Consider the following 23,115-nt stretch of genomic DNA (forward strand, 5'->3'; position numbering starts at 1 on the left):
GATGACTGTCTTCACTGTGTTCCATGGTATATCTAATGCCTTGGAAATTCTTTTGTACCCTTCTTCTGACTGATACATTTTTTACAATGAGATCCCTCTGAAGCTTTGGAAGCTCTCTGCGGACCATGGCTTTTGCTGTAGGATGCGACTAATAAAATGTTAGGAAAGACCTACTAGAACAGCTGAACTTTATTTGGGGTTAATCAGGGACACTTTAAATGACAGGTGTGTACTGATTCCTATTTAACATGATTCTGAATGTGATTGCTTTATTCTGAACACCGCTACATCCCCAGTTATAAGTGGGTGTTCACACTTATGCAGCCACATTATTTTAGTTTGTGTACTTGCGCCCCCCCTAAAAGATTTCAGTTTGCTTTTCAGTTGAGTTTTACAGTTTATAGGTCACATTAAAGTTGGAAACCGTTCTGAAATGATTTATCTTTGTCATTTTTTTACATCAAAGAAACCTGAAATTTTCTAACATACAGCAGACCCAGTCTCAACTGCTCCCCTGTTGTCTTTAAACAGCTAGCAAAGTAAGCAAAAATGCCTTATGCAAAGCACAAGCGAGAACATATACATTCAGTCTCACTAGCTTTCTGAAAAATAAAACATGATACACAGATCCATTTGGTTATGGTTGATTATTTAGTACTGTTAAAATATAACCTATATTGGTTTTGTGAAAAAGGTGATTTTCAAGGCTTTCAGCACCTGTTACAATGGGAATTTCAGCCACATTGCTGGTTTCTTATAGGTGGCCATTTTAGCACCAGGGTGATACAGCCACCTGTCTAATGGTAAGATGAACCAATTTGAAATGTTGTTTTTTACTCTTTGTGCTGGTTACACAGTACCGGGACAATAACAGGTGTGTTTATTTTTAGCACTCTGAGATGTAGTTCAGTAAGACAAGCAATTGTCCCTTACTAGGCAAGATATGTGTAGTTGGACATTCTTATTGTGAGAAAAAGACAGTGTTGTAAAGGTGCTGTAACTTGTAAATGATTATCCAGCAAATGGGTGTGTTGTAGTGCTTGGCTTAGAATAGTAAACATCCATGCAGATCTATAAAACAATATGCTACATTTTCAGGTAGGGTCTCTACATCCAGAAACAGTCATGGGTGGATTCTGGTGAGCTGAATCTCCATCAGACTTCTGGTAATATCTGCAGCAACAACTCTCCAGTAGGGTTGTTGCTCAGCCCTCTTGTGCACTGTTCTCAAAACTAGAGCGCTAAGACCATATTCCAGGAAGCCAATGTGTGGTTCAGTCTACTTGTATTAACCCTGGAATTGAAATATCCTTTGCATAAACTCATCTTTGAAATCAAGGTGAGAAACTTCAGTGTCAGACCCTTTTACAAAGAGAAAACTCTCCATGTATATGCAGCATAAATGTGAAATAAAATCAGTAGTTATATTGACATTATTTTCTGTTTGTTATTTATGTAAAAAAATTAACTTGTTTCAAGTCCAACTGAACACAGAGGTATATTTATGAAAATATATTGCATAGTTGTAAACTGCATGTAAATTTATCTCTGTGAATGGGGTCATAACTGAATGTTCTCAGGCTACGTAACTTGCAGAGCAAATGCTGTTTATTAAAAAAAAAAGTGAATGGGGGAAAATATTGCTTTATAGCTACTAGATGGTGCTGAGTATCATAGGAAATGTGTGCTCCTCTGCTATATCTAGTGGTTCTAATGCAGTATTTTCCTCATTTGTCTTTTTTTTTCAAGGAATAATACTTGATCTGTTCAGAATATAGCCTGAGAACATTTTTGTTTAATTTTTTTGCTTTAAATTTTGCGAGTAACTCGATAGTAAATCAGCTAAATACACTCCACACGCATCAAACGTTTAGACTTAGTGGAAACTTTCCAATCCGCAAGAAGCATGAGCTTTTCTTATTGCAGAGCTGTAGATCTGACTTGGGCATTTTGGATCTCTGCAGAGAGACCACTGCTTCCACACAAAGAGCAAGATTCTCACTTTGTGGCCACTGTCAGAGAACATGCCTTTCTACCCAAGCTATAGTTGCTTTAGAAAGAAAATGAAGTGTACGGTATTTAATACAATTTGTTCAATGCTCCTGAAATGTGAAGTTGTGATGTGTTAAAACATATTTTTTTTTAAATAATGCATGTTGCAATTTTGCATCATTTTCTAGCAAAAAACACTTCCCATTAGGATGCATTTAAAAACCACTAAACCACTTCTAAAAATAAAACATGCTGTGTTTAAAACTGTACGGCATGAAAAGATGAAGAGGTGGGAGTCTAGCCATATGTACAGGTGTGTGTGTTGTTTGTTTGTTTTTGTTTTGTTTTTTTTTGTTTTTTGTTTTTTTGTTTTTTAAGTGCTCTTTTAATGAAAGCTAATGAAAAAAAAGAACTGCTTGGTGATTTTCTTGTTTTCACAAAACATTGTTTTATGTTCAACAAAGGGATAACCGAGAAGGATTCAGAAGAAAAACGTTATGCCAGACTCCATATGTACGAGAGCGCTCTCCTCACAGAAGAGAGTCCCCATATTTCCGAGAGTCTCCAGTAACCAGAAAAGACTCTCCACATAGTAGATCCGGCTCCAGTGTCAGTAGCAAAAGCTATTCTCCAGAAAGAGGCAAGACATTCCCCACACACCAACAAAGAAGTAAGCATTTTTTTTTCCCCTTTTAACTGCTTTATTTTTCTGTATTAAAGTTCTAGTTGTTTTATGTAAAGTAGTTTTTAATTAAAGACATGGATAAAATTGTTTTTGTGTATTATAAAAGCTGATTATAGTGATGGGGTTGATTTGGGGGGGATAACAGATTCAAACACAAAATTATAGTTGGCCATAGATGAATCAAAATTTGGCCAGTGCAGCAGGGACCAGCCGAATTTCAATTCATTGGCGATGTGAACCTAGCCAAAAGGTCCATTTAAACTTGTGCATTGTGGTAATGCGCTGTGATTGCTGCACAATTCATTTTTTATGGCCCCTCGATGTACAAAGGCTCCAACACATGAAAAATTTTGTGACACGTCCTGATTTTTGAGACTTTTTGGTGTGTGGGCAGCTCATTGATTTGATAACGCACGTTAACCCACCACAAGAACATCATGGGCCATCAACATGATAACTATACTTCATGATACATCATGAAGTATAGTTATAATACTCATTTAGGACAAATGACTTGATTTTTGGACAATGGGTTGTATGCCTCTACCTTCAGGTGATTGGGCACTGGCAAAAGCTTTGCTAAGACCCGCTACCCAGTGTATAACCACATCTACTCCATGAGGTGCCTTTTTTTGCAAGTGTCCTTAGGTGATGGACCTCTTCTGCAGAATTTGTTTTTTTTTTCTAATTTTCACTAGTTTTTCTCTTCTTTCTTCTGCTGCGGCAGCGGGACCAGTCTGTAATGCTTGCTTTTGGCACTGGATTCTGCATTCGGCACCCACTTTTGCATGTGTAGCAAGGAATGTAGTTAGCTGCAGGGTGCTACACAGATCCAGAGGTGTGGTCCCTACGTACCCAAATCCTGGAGACCCCTTTTGGATATAAGCCCACTGTATCAGCAAAGCATTTTACCTTGTCAAGGTTGCTGTTCCTGTCAAGGGGCAACGGGAATTCCCTGTAGCTTTTACATATCTGTTCCTGGCTATACATGTCTTGTTGGATCACTGTTTGGATCTGTAGTACACACTACATTATATCCTACGAGACACATCACAGTGCTGATCACACAAGCACTTTTGAAGGGACAGGTTATGGGGGAATCTACACCACCTTGTGTTTTTTTACTTGCTTTTATTCAGTCATTTACGTAAAGTGATGTAGTGCTTATAAGATTCGTAATTGTGCACTTTCAGCCACCATTTTCTGCCAATGATGCAACCTGATCATTTGCTGTCTTACATGCTTGATACCTTGGAGACACAGCCAAGGGAACTCTGCTGGAGCCTGGATTATTGCGATTCTTTCATAACAAAACCGCATTAATTTCATAAGTACTCTGCAGTGGAAGATCCTCATTTAGCAATGGATGATTAGAGGTGCTTGGCAGTGGGAGCATATATAGCAAATTGCAACAGTTACACAGACACCACTCCCTCCCTTTAGTCTGGCGAATGTCAAATTTTCCTCTGCCTCTCCTCCCCCTGACTATATTCATGTCTTAGAACCTGAATTGCCAGACTCGCTTGCATTTACAGAAGGCAAGGGGGACGCTGACATTTTAGCATGATGCTGCTGAAGGTTCTTCACCACCAACATTTTGGTAAGTTAATGCTTCAGCATCTCGCAACATGCTGGCTATGGAAGACTCAATGATTGAGGCAGTGCGTACTAGTATCTGGATCTGGCTAGATACACCTAGTTCAGCACAGTCTCCACATATTGTATTAGGTACAAGAAAGAAGGCAATACCTAGAAAGTCCTTTTTCTTTATCAAGTTGATTGGCCTAACTCCGAGATGTTATTCACACCTACTGGCCTATTGCTGCCTTGTACCCTGTCGACTTTTTCCACTGTGCACCTTGCCACTCTTCCACAAAATAGGCAAGCTACTGTTCCTTTGGAGGTTATTCGCTCTTTTTGGAGTCTTTCGCCATTCTATGTTCTGACTGGTCCAGCCCTGCAAACAGCCACTTACAGTAGTCTGCGCAGCTGACAAAATGGCAAACCAGAGAGCTCAATGGTGAACTTGCTCCTATTATATTTGGTAGATAATCCTATTCTTTCTGCAAGATTAGTCAAATCTCTACAATGTCCTTATCTGTGCATATGCACAGAATTTCATAGCTTAGAGTTTGGTTGGCTGAAAGGTGCTTTTTGCTCATGCCCTTTTAAAGGTCCGCTCTTCTTTGGAAAACCTCTATAGGAATACATTAAAGTGGTTATGAAGGAAAGTAATTTACTGCAGGTCCATCCTTTCAGGCAGATCCTTCACCTCTAAACTGATCTGAGCAGCTCAGAAGCCTTCTTCACAATGGTGGTTCAGACCAGCCATTGCTGGGGGGGATGTCTACTGAGATTTGCTCCAATGTAGAGCAGCGATGTCCCACCCCCTTATTTCATTCTGTTTTTCGGAGAGGTACACAGAGTCTCCATTGATGTCCTCTGTCTGTTTTTTACTACCCATTCTGCTTTCTCTTTCCCTTCAACTTCTTGAAGCTTTACAGTAACAAAGGGTAGTTAAATCCTTCCCTTTAGAAGGAATTACAAGGAAATTCCAAATCCTGCACAAGGCCCCTTGTCCTTTTTATGGACGTGTGTTATATCATGCCCTTTAAATTTTTGCAGCAGCTAGGCACCTGCCTGGTCACCTGTAGACCTGCTACTATGACTCTCATATGAACTTTTTACTCACATTACTTGCATTGACAAATTCTCAGAACGCTGGTGTTATTTTTATTAGACCCTTACTTATCCTGAAAAGTCATATCCCAGAGTTCCTCAGAGACCTTTTACTGCATTGCTCCAAAGCCCACTTCTTTGAACTGTTTCAAAATGCTCATACTTATCCCTTTCAGTTGATCTGCATCTTTTTTGGGCTGCTCCCCTAGAACTTGTACCGTCCTGAGTACCTGGGTCTAATTGTGATACCACTCTTGTTTACATTCTTCTTTCTCAAAACTATTTTGTATGTGCTGAATTCCATTTTTGGGAATATACACTCATCCGCAACCCTTGGTTGCCTCTCCCTGAGCATTTTTGTTAGATTCTGCTAGTACATTCCTTTGAGGCAGGTCCGTGCCCTGTTTTCTGCACTCAGGTCACTAGGACTCTGCTGCTCACTACAAGGGGAGGTGAGCTACGCTACCTAAAGTCTTTTTACTCCTTGCCAGAACACATCTCCCTGGCATATAATGCAAAAAGAAAACACACGGGGTTGTCAGTCTAAGCGCAGCATAAAAACCCCTCAGTTTATTAAAAAGTGAGACAATTGGCAACTCACATGTAGATGGAGATAAGCAGGCATGTAAAATAATCCACGGCTGATCATGAGCAGTCTCCGGTATTGTCCTTAGTTGCTATTGGTGCCAGTGCAACAGGGCGGCTTAGAAAAGGTGACTTGGAAGCATCCGACCACCTCAGTAACCAACATGGAGTGCAAGATGGCACTATAGAACAGAACTAACATCAGCGGAGGGATGACTTGGATGTGGTCGATAACGCGGTTTGAAGCTTCCGTTTCTTCTTCAGACCTAATTGGCTGTCATCGAAGGCAGTCAAATGCTCACGATCAGCCGAGTATTATTTTACATGCCGGCTTATCTCCATCTATGTGTGAGTTTCTCATCGTCACACTTTTTAATATTTTGAGGTGTTTTTATGCTGCACTTGGTCTGGGGCCCCCCTGTGTCTTTTCTATATGCTTACAGAGTTCTGGCTTCGCTCCCAAGGGTGCTGCCTCTGAGGCTGCTTTTTCAACATCTCCTGCCTGAACAGAATTGTTCATTTATTTATTGAACTTTAATAAACCGATTTATCATTGACTCTTTAGTACAGTGAACATCTTCAGTGCCATTTCTTACTTTTGTTTTACTGGCATATAGTGCTAAGACTCTGCTCTAAACTCTGATACTTCCCTCCGTGTATCATGATTGAGAGTTACCAAGTTGCCAATTTACAGGCCAAGAAGCCATTTCTCCTCTTGTCTTCTAAGAAACCTGTCCTTTTTTTATACCAGCTGACTTCATTTGACGGCATAGTATGGCATGCAGTCAGTAGTTGCCCTTTCATTTGCCTGCAACTCTCACCAAAAATCTTCAGTTATATGACTGCTGCAGCCTTACACCCAGAGATTTCTCATCTTAATTCATGGATATCAAACAGGCTTGGATGCCCCTCTTTTCTTGAGGCATGCTAGTCGCTTCCCCCATACTCTGCACTCTCCCATGTAAAATAGTACCTGCCTAGTGTGATAAGTCCTCATTCCTCCACTTCTTCTGTTTGGATGTGCCAAACACCTAGCCCTTAGTACCCTGGTGGTATTGATTTGACCTTGTATGTCCTCTTCCTAACACCTTGGCTCTCATGCTTCTTGTGCACTCTCATTTTAGGAAGTTGCTCTCTTTTTCGCATTTTGCAACCTTTTGCTGTCCTGAGACCCTATTATGGTGCTCTTGCATTTTCATTAGTTCCTTTTGAGAATGGAGTTTTCTTCTTTCTGTTTCCCCTAAAGCCATAGTTCTGCCTTGATTTTTCCCTAGTTTTCATTTTGGAATTTTCCTTCTCTTCCTTCTACTACAAATTATCTTGGAAGCCAGTCCTTGTTTCCTTAGTGCAATTGCTATCACTTTTTGAGGAAAAGTCATTCTTTCTCCCCATGTCCTGCCTTGAAGGCATGTAAAGCAATTTAATCTTTTTCTTTTGAGTGGGGTCAGGACTGTCATATATGGCTACCTGCCATATTGTCTTTTCTGTTATCCACAGGCTGGTCCCTTTCTGGGTTTCCTCTCTTTTCTTCTTAAACCTTGCTGGGTATTTATTTATTACAGTTACTTTTATATAGCATCATTTAGTCGTACCTGAACTTGCACCGATTTTGAAAGTTGTGCATGCACTACTTTTTGCGACTCCTGACAATGTCAGAATTGTACCAACATAACCGCTTCAATTACTGACAATACAGTGCGACTTGTCATGCGATTTGAAACTCAGATTGCATATCAAGTCACGGTGGCATGATCGGACACTTGGTAGCAGCAGCATTCTTTTTGTATGACCTGTCATGATATAGTACAAAAACGGCAAATAATCACTATTACATGGGATTAATTTATATATATATATATATATATATATATATATATATATACATACATACATACATACATACATACATACATACATACATACATATATATATATACATATACAGAAACACACTATATTGCCAAAAGTATTGGGACACCCCTCCAAATTATTGGATTCAGGTATTCCAATCGCCTCCATGGCCACAGGTGTATAGAATCAAGCACCTAGGCATACAGCTTGCTTCTACAAACATTTGTGAAAGAATGGGTTGCTCCCAGGAGCTCAGTGAATTCAAGCGTGGTAACGTGGAACGTTGCCACTTGTGCAGTAAGTCCATCTATGAAAGTTCCTTGATACTAAATATTCCACGGTCAATTGTTAGTGTTATTATGACAAAGTGGAAGCAACTGGAAACCACAGAAACTCAGCCACGAAGTGGTAGGCCACGTAACATGACAGTCAGGCATGCTAATGCGCACAGTGAGCAGAAGTCGCAATCTGTCTGCATAGCTAAAGACCTCTAAACTTCGTGTGGCCTTCAGATTAGCACAACAGTGCGTAGAGAGCTTCATGGAATGGGTTTCCATGGCTGAGCAGCTGCATCCAAGCTTTACATCACCAAGTGCAATGCAAAGCGTTAGATGCAGTGGTGTAAAGCACGCCACCACGGCACTCTAGAACAGTGGAGATGTGGTCTCTATAGTGATGAATCATGCTTCTCTGTCTGGCAATCCAATGAACATGTCTGGGTTTGGCGGTTGCCAGAAGAACGGTACTTGCCTGACTGCGTTGTGCCAAGTGTAAAGTCTGGTAGAGGGGGGATTATGGTATGGTGTTGTTTTTCAGGGGTTGAGCTTGGCCCCTTAGTTCCAGTGAAGGGAACTCTTAAGGCATCAGCATACCAAGACATTTTGGACAGTTTCATGCTCCCAACTTTGTGGGAACAGTTTAGGGATGGCCCGTTCCAATTCCAACATGACTGCGAGTTTGGGGTGGAGGAATTTGACTGGCCTGCCCTCAACCCGGTAGAACACCTTTTTGGATGAATGAGAGCGGAGACTGCGAGCCAGGCCTTCTCGTCCAACATCAGTGCCTGACCTCACAAATGCACTTATGGAAGAATGGTCAAACATTCCAATAGACACACTCCTCAACCTTGTGGACAGCCTTCCAGGAAGAGTTGAAGTTGTTCTAGCTGCAAAGAGTGGGCCACCTCAATATTGAACCCTATGGACTAAGACTGGGATGCCATTAAAGTTCATGTACGTGAAAAGGCAGGCATCCCAACACTTTTGACAATATAGTGTATATCTGGACTGGTGTTTGTTTTGTTGGATTACATTTTATTCATAGCTAATTTGTAAATCAGCCTGCAAGTATTTCTGGAAAAAGTTTGGAAGGATAGGTATTTTCCAAAAACTTTATATTTTGTACTACTCAGTAAAATATTCACATTAAATATTAATTGAAATGCAGATGGAACTATGTCTTGAACTAGAAAGGAAAACATTTTTCAATTACAAATTATTGAGGTTTTTAATATTGAATATTTCTTTGTAGATTTTGGCTGGCATACAATAATTCTTTCATTCAGCCTGCAGACTGAATGTGGAAAATAAATTCCTCCATCTGTGTACGTGTACAACTGTTCGGCCAAAAGTTTTCCAGCAGGCAGAACGAGCGACTTTTATGAATTTTAGTCAGTTTCTCAGTAACTGCCACATTCTGCCTTGTCATTTGGACAGAAAGCAATACATCCAGTGGGGATATAGATAAAGATAAAAGCATTTTAGTAGGTAAGGACAGAAGTCCTGCTAGTTTTTTCATTTCTGTATGTGTTCATGTTGGGGGAAACTCTTCACTTTTTATTGAGTCACCAGCAAGTGAAGGTGTAAATTTTCACGAAGATACACCATAATATACACTGCTCAAAACATTAAAGGAACACTTTTCAATCAGAGTATAGCATCAAGTAATTTAAACTCCTGGGATATTGATCTGGTCAGTTAAATAGCAGATGGCTTTGTTAATCAGTTTCAGCTGCTTTGGTGGTAATGAAATTAACAGGTGCACTAGATGGGCAACAATGAGATGACCCCCAAAACAGGAATGGTTTTACAGGACATTTTTTCCCTATTCATCTACATACTACTTTTCTGACTGTTTTTCACTAGTTTTGCATTTGGCTAGGGTCAGTGTCACTACTGGTAGCATGAGGCAATACCTGGACCCTACAGAGGTTGCACAGGCAGTCCAACTCCTCCAGGATCTCCCACCACAGTCTCAAGGGCATGGAGGAAATTCCAGGAGACAGGCAGTTACTCTAGGAGAGCTGGACAGGGCTGTAGAAGCTCCTTAACACATCAGCAGGACTGGTATCTGCTCCTTTGTGCAATGAGGAACAGGATGAGCACTGCCAGAGTTCTACAAAATGACCTCCAGCAGGCCACTGGTATGAATGTCTGACCAAACAATTAGAAATTGACTTCATGAGGGTCCGAGGTCCTCTAATGGGACCTGTGCTCATTGCCCGGCACCATAGAGCTCGATTGGCATTTGCCATTGAACATCAGAATTGACAGGTCCACCACTGGCACCCTGTGCTTTTCACAGATGAGAGCAGGTTCACCCTGAGCACGTGACAGACGTGAAAGGATCTGGAGAAGACTTGGAGAACATTATGCTGTCTGTAGCATCATTCAGCATGACCATTTTGGTGGTGGGTCAGTGATGATCTGGGGAGGCATATCCATGGAGGGACGCACAGACCTCTACAGGCTAGACAATAGCACCCTGACTGCTATTTCATTGGGATGAAATCCTTGGACCCATTCAGATCTTATGCTGGTCCATGACAATGCCCGGCCTCATGTGGCGAGAGTATGCAGGCAGTTCCTGACGGATGAAGGAATTGATACGATTGAATAGCCCCAACGCTCACCTGACCTAAATCCAATAAAACACCTCTGGGATATCATGTTTTGGTCCATCTGACGCCATCAGGTTGCACCTCAGACTGTCCATGAGCTCAGTGATGCCCTGGTCCAGACCTGGGAGGAAATACCCCAGGACACCATCCGTTGTCTCATTAGGAGCATGTCCTAATGTTATTAGGCATGGATACAAACATGTGGAGGCCATACAAACTACTGAAATACCATTTTGAGTTGCTGTAATGAAACTTCAGCAAAATGGCCTAACCTGCTGCATTATATTTTCACTTTAATTTTCGGAATGTCTTTGAATTTAGTCCTCTGTAGGTTGATAATTTTCATTTCCATCAAGCAGTGGGGCATCCTTGCGTTCCTAACACATTACCCAGTCCATATCAGTATAGATATCTAGCATGGTATTTCGCCCCATTGAGATCTGATGTGTTTTCAAAGTGTTCCTTTAATTTTTTTGAGCAGTTTAAATCTGAAGGTGCTATTAACCTTCTCTCTCCCAAAACTGAAAAATGTTAAATGGAGAATATGGAATAGTACAACTATTATACAACATAAAATAAAATAAGACCTTTTCTGTAATCCCTCTAACATACTCCCATCATCTACCCTCATACATAAAATAATAAAATTATTATAATAAAATACCCTTATGAAAAAGTTGGAAGTGACGAAACGCGTCAGTTTACTTTTATATACTCCACTGAGCATTGTCTTCCCTTCCGAGGAGCGGGGAAGTCCGGATTGGGCACTTCAGGAAAGGGGAAGTCACTGATTACCCAGGAGGAGTCTCATGCCTGTTTATATTGAAAGAGGGTAATGGTATATTATCCTGCAAGAGTTGTGGCACTACTTATATTTGATGCATGTGATCACGAGTAGTTTGATGTGGATTAACATGGAATGGTTGTGAAGTTTCATTATCCATGAGATGGTAATGGTATTTAATTATATTTGATTGGTGATACTGCTTTTGGAATTTTGCACTAATCACAAGTTGAAGTGTTGGTTTCTCACGAGTGTGGGTTTAGGAGGAATCACTTTAAGTGTCACGAGTGTTTTTTGTTTTAAAGATAATGCACTATATTTAGTTTATTTTTTTTTGAGGTATCTTGGATTGAAAAGCTACGAACTGGATTAATTTTCAACACTTGTAAGAGTACTTTGTGTGGACTTTTGCCTGGACACTTATATATACATATACATAAAATAATAAAATTATTATAATATTGTATAAGGGTAGATGATGGGAGTATGTTAAAGGGATTACAGAAAAGGTCTTATTTTATTTTTGCACTTTCAAGGGTGAGAGTGGTACTTTTTGTAGGGATATATAGAGTTTATATATTTGTATTTATATTATACAACATGTAGCTGTGCAATTTAAGTTTGTTTTTTTTGTTGCAGGTAAAGACAAATCAAGCACGCATCCTGTAAGATCCTCTAAAGACCCATCTCCTTCAAGCTCAGGAGCTGTTCCTTCCACCAAAGTAATTTCTTCCATTATGTCTTCATTTACTCATGTGCATTGCAGAAAGGCTAAAACCCAAATCATAAATAATATCATGGTGAAATGTAAGACCTCATTCATAAGGGCATATGTGTTTAGCATACCCTGTGCAAATGCTTTATTTACCTGTACGGGAATGCTCAGATGCTCTGTGCATGCCCATGCAGGCAGTCCCTTTGATGTCTATTTTTGAATGCAGCGGCTGCATGAACACTTCCGCTGCTTTCAATTTAAATCAGTGTGGGTGCACGGCCCCAAATGCAGACAGTGTGTATTTAGGGCAGAGCACCTGCTCTGATGTCAAATTGGGAGTAGCGGCAGTGCCCTTGCAGCGGCTGCATTCAAATAGACATCAATGGGACTACCTTCACAGAGTTGCGCAGAAAACCTGTGCAACCACATGTGGGTAAGTACACCCCATGTGACCAAGGCCTAAAAAAAGAAAAAACCCCAATTTCGGCACTCCTACTAGTCATCAGCAGCAGGGCTAATAGAAGATCTTGAAGCTAAACTCCAAGAAAACTAAATACACTTGAAATTCATAATGAGAGCTGTTTTACTTGACAAATTTGGTGTAGCTAGCCCTAAGATTTACGAAAGCTGCTAGACAACACATCCAGGCTTGTGACTTTGTCTGCTTTAATTCAGTTTAACAGAGACCTGGACAAATTGCAGCCCTAGGGCCACATTCAGCCCTTTTGCTGTTCCTTTCTGGCCCTCGATGCCTCCACTGTCAACATGCCTTTCTGTGCCTGCGGCATCTATTGGCCTTCATGGGCACCTGGACTGAAGAAGTCACAGGCAAATAGAGTTTTGCTACTTTTCCCCTCCACGCATTAGGCACTCAAAGGTATTTTTGGATTCACAAAAAGTGTGGTTTTCTTTGTGTCCCTGCATAGATAGCTGTCCAAGGGAGGTCATCACACCTGTACTGGCAGAGGAGAGGTCTCAGAACGTCTACTCCAACCTGTTTACAGTTCCCAAACCAAGCTGGGACATCTGGGCTACTCTGGATCTCAAAGTTTCAACAGATGTCTGAACAATAAAACATTCAAGATGGAGCCCATCCAGTCCTGTAATTGCTTCACTCCATCAGTGGATAGCAAAGATGCTTACCTACACATCCGAATTTTCCAGCTTCACCAACAGTTTCTGCACTTTGCAGTGGAGGGTCACCAATGTGAGTTTGAGGCATTGCCTTAAGGCCTAGCCACTTCACCAAGATAGTATGCCCCACGGTGTTGGCCTCTGGTTCTGTGGTTTTTGAAAACCTAGGGTCTCCCCACTGTGGTGTACTTGGATGACCCACTTCTAAAGGAGTAGTTGTCCCAGAGACTGACATCAAATGTCCAACAAGATGATACAAGCCCTGGAGATGTTCTGTTGGGTTCTGAACCTCCAGAGGTCAACCTTGGTTTCAACACACAGTCTGCAGTATTTGGGCATAGTCACAGCACAGACAAAGGTACTGCTTGCACATATCTCTCTTTGAGCCCAGGTGGAGTCCCTGAGGGTGCTGAAAAAGTTCTTAATTGTAGTATGTGTAAAAGTACTGGGGAAGGTGATAGCAGTCTTTAATGCTATATACTGTGTCCAGTTTCACTCCAGAGCTCTTCAGCTCAATATCCTGTTGGCATGGAACAAATTTCAGGAGTCCTTGAATATACCAGTGCAGTTCCCCAGATCACAGTCCCAAGATCCGGTCAACTCTATGCAGATGTTGAATACCGTCAGATTCTTCCTTCCAATAAATTGGAAGCTCTTGACAAAGCATGCCAGGCTGGAGTGGTGTTCTGGAGAACCTCTTGGTTCAGGAAACGTGGTCATTTAGTTTTTTTTTTTTTTGCTGTTCAACGTCCTGGAACTTCTGGCGAGCTTGCTGTCTCTCCTACACTAGACTGTCTGCTTTCGGGGGTTTCCTTTAACTGCTGAACCTGAGAGAATGGGCTCTTCACTTGTAGGTGTTTGCAGAGATTGAGATGCAGTGGGGGGCACTGGGTGTAGCTGCCTTGGCATCCAGATACAGCAAAAAACTAGACAGATTTGTGTCCTGAACCAAGGATCCTCAGTTTGCGATAGATACCCTGGAGACTCCTTGGAATCTATTTTCCCCGATATATACCTTCCCTCCACTTCTTTCTCATCTTTTACATAAAATTCTGAAGAGCATTCGGATTATATGGTTGTATAGCTTGGCCAAGAAGAACATGGTGTGCTGACATAACTCTCCTGTCGGATGAGCTGTGGGCTCTTCCAGTTTGGCCAGATTTGCTGTCGCAGGGTCTGATCTTCCATCCTGCCTTATGGTTGCTGGCTTTAACAGCATAGTTGTTGAAGACCAAGTCCAGGGGAATTCTGTAATGCCTTAAAAGTTAACCTCCAAGAAGGTGTATATGGAAAGCTTTTTTTTTCATCTGGTGTGAGGCTCTTCTAGTGGCTTTTCTCTAGTCTTGTGTAAAGATGCCTCTGGCTTTAAGTACCATTAATGGACAGATATTGGCTTTGGCTGTTCAGTTTCAGAGACATATCGTGTTTTATTTCATGGCAAAGCCTTTGCATAGCATAACACATGGACTGTGGTACCCTAACTTGGTCTTGTCAGTTTTGCAGATTTCGAACTTCTGAGAGATTACCTTGTTGATCCTTATGTGTAAGGTTGTTTTTATGGTGGTCATTACCTAAGCTTGCAATGTCTCCGAGTTGGATCTTGACCAGAATAAAGTGGTGCTGAGGTCTAGGTTCTCTTTCTTACCCATGATGGTTTCTTTACACTTGATTTTGGACATTGTGTTGTCATCTTTTTGTCCTATTCCTTAAGAAAAGATGCTTCACTCTTTTTTGTTGTTTGAGCTGATTGAGTTTATTTGTAGTCTACAGCTTCATTTCAACAGTCTGATTCCTGATACCTATGGTTCAGGCTGCATCTCTATCCACTGTCTAGGAGGATTTGTCAACTTATTTCTCGGGCCTATGGTATCAAGGGTAAGGTTCCTCCTTTTCCCCAGAAGTTAGTTCTTCCGGGGCTTTTCAGCATCAGGCTTCTGTTCAAGTTTGTAAGGCTGGTCTTCTCCTCACATGTTTATGATGGTTTTCCAGGTAGATGTTAATGCCTCTGTGGACACCAGTTTTAGAGGTCTTTTAGACAGCTATGGAGGGTTCTGAGTTGAGGTTGGGTTTTGGGCAAGTTGACACTGTTGCTGTGCCCACCCCTCATGTTCATTTAGTGAACTCTCCAGTGTTCTGTGATGTACGTTAAAGAAATTAGGATTTTTGATTTATCTGTGAAATCCATCTTTCTAGAGTACGTCGTAGGACGCAGAGATCCTTCCCTCTTGTCTGTACTCCTCATTACTTGCTGCAGAACCAAGATTTAACTGAGCTGGTAGGAGTCAAGGCTGGGCAGTGATTACTGTTTTTTGTGCTTTTTTGTTTTTTTTTTGGTCAAGGTTTATTCACTTGAGGGTAGCCGCATAACCCAAGTAGCCATGTATATGAAATCCTCTAAGTTCTCTGAAGTACTCTAAGAAAATGGATTTTACAGGTAAACTGAAAAAAAAAAAGACAACCAGAAAGTAACTTTGGTGTGGATTGTGTCAAACTTTAGCACTACTAGGGGTATCACAAATGCCTTCTTTTTTTATGCACATAGTTTAAATCTTCTCTTCTATTTATACTTATCTAGGTCGATGCAGCTTCGGTCCGATGCTTCGTCTGTCCCCCGCCCGCACTAAGAGTGGGAACTTAGTGATCAAATGATCACTGAGTTCTCACAGCCACTCTGAGCAGAGAGCCAGACTGTCGGTCACCGCCTTCTGCTCAGCCCCCCCAGCGCTGGGCTGTGGAGGGGGAGGGAGCAGCTGGCTCGGGCTCTCAGTGCTTTGCCAGAGACTGAGCTAGGTGCCGCTCCAGACTCTGGGGTGGATCCCGACTTTGAAATTGGGATTTTCCCCCAGCCTTGGCCGGCTGAGTGATGCCAGCTGACTTCAGTCTGCTGTCAGCTGAAAATGGGCCACAGGAGTACAGAACGAACTGCACTTCTGGGATCCACAGGAGAAGTATAGCCAAAAGAGCTTTGGCTGTATTTCTCCTTTATGCACCCAACTCCGTTCTTATTCAAAATAGGAGTTCCTTAGTTTACATTTTTTTTATTTGTATGATTTTTACATGCCTTTATTTATATCAAGAGAGAGACTGACTGACTACTAGGTTGTACAAATTGACTACAGGTGTGCATGACACTGGAGGATCTTGCCAGACTTGCACAAAGCTGACTTCTTTTTAGAGCTCTTATTCATCAAGTCGCTAGAACTTGGACCCGAGTTGATGGCACATACTATTTGTCACTACAAAACAATATACACTTATTATGCAAAATTTCTCATTAAAGTTGTCCTATAGGCAAAAGTTTAGGGAGATTAAAAAAAAAAAGTTTTGTACTGTTAAGTAGTTATTTTATACATCCAAAAAAGTTTATTTTTAAATGGTAAAGTATTCTGTCTTTCTATTAGCCACCTGTAGTTCCCTTCAAATTCTAACTAGAAGAGAAAGGGGCTACTCTGCTAGCCAATCAGGCCTTAGTACATTGCAGAGAGAGAGTTGGCTGATGAGGGGAGAAAGAACAGGGGCAACTTAGTCATTGGTTTACTGCCACTTCACTACTGAGCCTGGGATGGTCCTTGACCAAGCCATATTGCTTTTACCTGAGAGTTTTTGTACCTGTCTCTAGCAGTACTTTCTGACAGGGACATCTAGATTGGTAAACTAGCAGATTAAAGCCACACGTTTTTTGTCAGGTAAAATAATCCACACTTGCATGTTTCAACTGTGAATTTACATGTTTTCCGTGCGTTCCACTTAAAACATTTCAAAGCTTCCTGCCCCTTCATCAGACTGATGAGCACATGCACCCTATTTTTTTTATTCCACACACACTTTTTCTTTTTTGTAAAGTATTACAATTTTAGAGATCTTACCATTGTTGGCATTCTGTTCATAGGAGTGTTGCTGTCACTGGCTTTAGGTGAACTCCATCTTAGAATTTTTTTGATGCAAGTTACACCTTTTTGTTTTTCAAATGTATTTTTATATGTATGATCAAATAAATCACAAATGTAAATATTACTCTCTACTATTAAATGTATTAATCTATTGTTATCGGTATTGCTGACAAATTACAATAATTTACCTTACTACTATTACATATATTTTCATTATAACAATAAATTACCTCTGGCAAAAAGTATGGAATCAACACTCCAGTTTCTGCCCATTTGTTCCTCATTTGTTTTGTTGTGCATTTTCTGTTTTCAAGGCATATTGCTTTACGTTTTCTATCTTGACTCTTTGATGTGTTCCTTGGTCTACCAGTACGCTTTCCTTTTACAGCCTTCCCATTTGATTGATACTTGGTCCAGATTTTAGACACAGATGACTGGGAACAACCAACATCTTTTGTAACATTCCACGATGATTTACCTTCTTGAAGTTTTATAATCCTCTTCTTTGTTTAAACTGACATCCCTCATGTTGGAGCCATGATTCATGTCAAGCAGCTCGGTGCAACAGCTCACCAAGGTGTGATGCACATGCTTGTTTTAGAACTGCAAAGTACATGGTGATTCCATAATATTTTCCTCAGAATTGAGTGATTCCATATTTTTTTCCTCTGCTTGATCTGCAAAAACAGTATCAACTGACTATAGTTTTCTTTCTTTTTATTTTGGTAAGTGTTTCTTAAAGCCAGAATGTTTGAATGTTAAATGAAAATAGTTTTTAAGGCATGTCTGTGATTAGTTTTTTTTTTTTTTTTTTTGTACACAAACAATGGAATGAACATTTTCCCAGAGTGGTGATTCCATACTTTTTGCCAGGGGTTGAATTTTCATTGGGTCTCACATAGGTACAGTGTCATTAAAAAAAAATAAGTTGCGTGATTGTACTTTTAATATGTTAATAATGGTGTCACATTTCTAGCTGTGTATCAGCTGTTTTATTGGTCTTTTGCTAAACAACATTTTCATATTTGACTATCTTAACTTTAGCACTTAGTATAAGTTGGCTTTGTGTTGAGTACACCTGTATCCGTCCAAGACCTATGTTAGACACACAAACATCTCTCAGCATATTCCAGACATATATTAACAGGTGATCAGTTACAAATAGGAACACGTCTATCACACACTTCATAAACTATTTGATTTACGTTTTACAGAGTGTAGACCAAGATAAAGGAGGTCGTCTCTCGTCGGAGATTGCTTTCGTGGATGCTGCCTGCAAATGGGTTTCTGAGAAAATGGAGAAAGTGTCTGAAAGCAGTGTACCTGAAGCCACCGAAGACTTTGTAAAAGTACATATTGTTTCAATGGATTGGTTTTCCAGAGATGCATTTAAATGTGCACGATGCTTTTAAAGGTTATGCAAAATAATGTATAGGAGCTTTGTCTGTTAGGTCTCATTTATACTTGTGGCCTTTCAATGGTTAAATACCTCTATAAAGCAATCCACCTCACATTTCATAGGTGCACCAAATTTTGCCTCCTCTTACTGTAGCTGCATAGTTCTTATTTATTTGTCATTGGTGTAAAAAATCTGTTTCTGGTGAGTTTTAAATGGTTCAAAAACGCTATATATAAGAGCAATGCTGATAACTGTCCATCCAAAATGCTGAATGTGTAAAAAAAAAAGTGTCCAAATGTTATGAAATTTAGAAATTCAAATAACGATCACCACTGGTCCCATCACCTCATGGAAAAACACTGACCAGATTTGGCCTTCAAGATCATAGGATTGTCAAAATATGTGTATATTGTTAATCAAACTTGTTCAGACTCCCATACAGCATCCAATCTGATCATATAAGTTGCCGGTGATTTCCCTTTTAAAGGTGGCAACTAGTATATCAGCTCTGCCTCAAAACTTGCAGTTGTGTGAGAAAAGAGAAAACTCCCTTAGAGTAGTAATGTTAATATTAGGGCAAAACATCAGAAAGAAATCCACTCACATTTAGAAAATGCATCAGTGGATTGTAATTCCCAGTAAACACTTGCAGACTCCCATACACCATCTAGTATGGTCAAATTGATCTTATATGTTGCTGGTACTGGCACCTCAGATGTCACGACCAATAAAGCCATCTTGGCTCAAAATAATGAATACTACACTTGTAATACACTTCTAATTGCGTTCTAGGATAACCATTGGATAGTGTATGAATGTATACTTATATATTAGGGGAGAGCCACAAGTTGATTAAAGTAATATCGGATCTTATCATATTGTATATAAGTCTCCACTAAAAATGTAGTTAAGCACTCAGAAATAAAAGAAAAAATAGCTTCCATAGAGTAGTAATGTTTTATTAAAAACATAAAAAGACTAAAATACATCCACTCGCAAAAAGTGCATCAGTGGCACTACACTCACAAACATCAAGATGTAGCTGCTGGGTAACCTCTTAGCCAAGAAACCATCAGTTTCTTGGTTATTCCGTCAAAAGCGACAGACAATTAGACAACCACAGCCAGCCACATTTATATGCGATGATGTCAGCACTCAACACATTTCGGCATATTGCCTACATCAGGAGATTGAAATGGTTACATATGCTACATCTCACACACTGGGAAGCAATCCTGTGTGTGATTGTGTGTGTGTGTGTGTGTATATATATATATATATATATATATATATCTCCAGAGTTGGTGGACCATAACACTTTTAGACATTCCTTCCCCCTCTATCTTTTGGGTTTTGAAGCCTCCACTCTTCAGGAAAGTCTTTCCACAAGTTTTTGAAAGAGAGTGTCTGAGGGAGTTTCTGTCCTGCAACCAAAAGAGCACGTGTGAGGTCAGGAACTGATGTTAGAAGAAAAGAGTTGGCTCACAGGTTTCATTCCATTAAATTCAATAGGTATTCAGCAGGGTTGTGGTCAGGGCTTTGTGCAGGCCATTCAAGTTCCTCCAGACTTAACTCATCACACCATGTCTTTATGAACCTGACTTTGTGCAAAGGGGGTCATACTGACAAAGAAAAGGACCTTCTCCAAACGGTTGCTACAAGGCTAGAAGTACACAGTTGTCTAAAATATATACGGTATACATTAACAGTGCCCTTTAATGGAAAAAACAGAACCCAGTAGCCGAGGGGTGTCCAAATATTTTTGGCCATGTAGTCTACATTGAACAAATAATCTGGCTCTGGATTCCTTTTAAATGATTTAGCTACTCATCGTATAAATGAGGTTACAATGCTATTTTCTTCAACATTCTGAGATTTGTGTTTCTCAATTGCACACCTTGGCAATTCATGAGCATATGATGGGAAAAAAAAACTGTACAAGCAGAAGTTACCTTGAGAACAGTATGCGGAAATGGTCAGTAGATCCAGAGATATAGGCAGAAGTTATATGCTATGCTATGTGCATAGCAGAGATTTGGAGATTTTTCTAGTTTATTTTTGAAAAAAATTAAATGTACATATTTTTTCAGGAAAATACATGTGTGAGTACACACATACACCAGCCACTTTATTAGGTACATCTTGCTAGTGCCAAGAAAATATCCCCCACACCATTACACCACCTCCAGCCTGAACCGTTGATACAAGGCAGGATGGATCCATTCTTTCATGTTGTTTACTCCAAATTGTGACCCTAACATCTGAATGCCGCGGCTGAAATTGAGACCGCCTATTTTCCTCTGACCTCAACAAGGCATTTTCACCCACACAACTGCCGCTCACTGGATAATTTCTCTTTTTTGGACCATTCTCTGTAAACCCTAGAGATGGTTGTGCGTGAAAATCCCACTAGATCAGCAGTTTTTGAAATATTCAGACCAGCCCCGTTGGCACCAACAACCATGCCACATTCAAAGTCACTTAAATTCCCTTTCTTCTCCATTCTGATGCTCGGTTTGAACTTCAGCAAGTAGTCTTCACCACATCTACATGCCTAAATGCATTGAGTTGCTGCCATGTGATTGGCTGATTAGCAATTTGTGTTACCAGTCCATTAAAGTGGCCAGTGAGTGTATATATCTTTCTTTTTTCCCAGGAGCCTGCAAGGTATTGCTCCTGCGATCAGTGGATTATGGGTGCAATGGCAGGCTCCTGCAGAGTCTTCATTTCATCATATGCTCTTCATCATATGCTGGTTCTCTTCCTGTGTAGAGGTACAAGCTTTCAGTTGCACAGCTGGAGGAAGTGTCAATGAACTACAATTGTAGCGATCATGCAGTGCTGGATGGGACTTGTAGTTCATTCATTCACAAATATCTGTGAAGTAATGACCTGGCTGTGCAGGCGGACCCGTGCAGATCCACACTGGTTTCAAAAGTGATAACTGCTGCTGGGGCCCTTTTGTACCATGTTATACTGTAAATATGGGTGTAACATTTAGCATGGTGCAAAAACTGAAACTAACCTTTAAATTGTATCTAAATATGATCTTGGCTATATCATATTATGAAAGGCTTAATCAAGGCTTGCATATTGGCAGTAAAGATTTTTTTCATACAGATTCAGTCTGCTACTGTAGGGGCAAAAATGATACGGTCAGTAATATAACCACTCACCCAGCTTATCTTGTTTTCTAAGGCAGGATCATCTTCTGCATTATATGGAGACCAGATAGCAGACCTAGAAGCTAACGTGCCTGTGAATTCAGAACGGTACGACTCAAATCCAGTCAGCAACAGATCTAAAGCCATCGCAGCAAAGACAAAAGAAATAGAAGAGGTAAGATGATGGAACATGTTTTTGTATTTTTAACCTATGGCCACTTTTATTCAAATCCCCAAAAAAACCCAGATGTGTTGTGAGTTATCGAGATTTCTTTTGACTGCATTTTTTCCCCTCCTGTCTTAGTAGTGGGTACTGGAACATTGCATTGATGGCACAGTTTGGTTCTGCATTCTTTTTTCACCCCTTGCTGCAGGCCAGTCAGCTCAGACAGTTTGCGGCTGCTTTCATTCTGTGTACCATTGACCTCCATTCATTGCTGCTGTCAAGGAATCTTCTACATTTGACACACTTCTTGGTGTGTCAGATTCCTGGTCCCCCTCTGAATGCTGTAGTTCTATCCACTTGCCACTATGTCATTACTGTATCATGTCATAACGTAGGGTCTGCAGGGGTGTGGAAAGTTTTGAAAAAACTACTTGTCCGGGGACTAAATCGGTGCCCCAATCTCCTTGTCCCTCATGACAATCTACTTGTCCAGATAAAACAAAATATTTTTTTAACCAAAACTGTATTTAAATCGGAGGTGATATTAGGAATATCTGGGGCTTTTAAAAACAAAAGGGGCTTTATGGCAACTTAAACATTTAATATTTTTAACATTGCTCTGTTTATCTTCTACTCCCCTCCCTGCCTCTCTCCAGCACCGCACCTGGGGACTAGCAAGGAGGGGAGTGACCTTGCAGTGTAATGAGCACCAATTGGCTGCTCCTCAGGAAAGGGTGGGTCAGAGCTTATCCTTTATCCCTTTCGATGCCAGAGCTGTTTTTGCATTTTTTGCACAAGTTTAAAAAAATAATTTTAGTCGTGAAGATTACATAAAACCCCCTAACATTGTATATTTTCTGAAAGCAGAGACCCTATGGAATAAATAGTGGTAGTTCCAATGGATATTACTGCAAAATTTCAGTAAAAAATACAAGTCAATTTATTTTTGGCACAAAAGAAGCAATAAATTACCCTATTTTTTGTAAAATATGAAAGATGAGGTTGCACTGAGTAAATATCCAATTTGTCAAACCTTAAATTTATGCATGCTCATGAAATGGTGACGAACATCCGTACCCTATATTTTTTATAGGTCGACACTTTTAAAGCCCCTTATAGGCCATCAGTTTAGTGTTACAGAAGAGATCTGCTGCTAGAATTATTGCTCTCAT

General features: G+C 40.4%; 1 protein-coding gene across 3 annotated transcripts in view; it reads left to right on the forward strand.

Annotated features, from left to right (window-relative positions):
- Nucleotides 1-23,115, forward strand: part of PPHLN1 (periphilin 1) — a 142,463-nt gene that overhangs the window by 75,524 nt on the left and 43,824 nt on the right. For all 3 annotated transcript variants that reach the window (XM_089673998.1, XM_089674000.1, XM_089673999.1), the window contains 4 exons: nt 2,457-2,662; nt 12,115-12,197; nt 18,429-18,563; nt 21,812-21,952. In XM_089673998.1, the coding sequence (XP_089530124.1) occupies nt 2,457-2,662; nt 12,115-12,197; nt 18,429-18,563; nt 21,812-21,952 (565 nt within the window). The remainder of the gene's footprint in view (nt 1-2,456; nt 2,663-12,114; nt 12,198-18,428; nt 18,564-21,811; nt 21,953-23,115) is intronic.

The sequence above is a fragment of the Staurois parvus genome, unplaced genomic scaffold (assembly GCF_062004578.1).
Source record: "Staurois parvus isolate SC_StPar_1 unplaced genomic scaffold, SC_StPar_1.0 ptg000147l, whole genome shotgun sequence".
In the NCBI taxonomy this organism is placed as follows: domain Eukaryota; kingdom Metazoa; phylum Chordata; class Amphibia; order Anura; family Ranidae; genus Staurois; species Staurois parvus.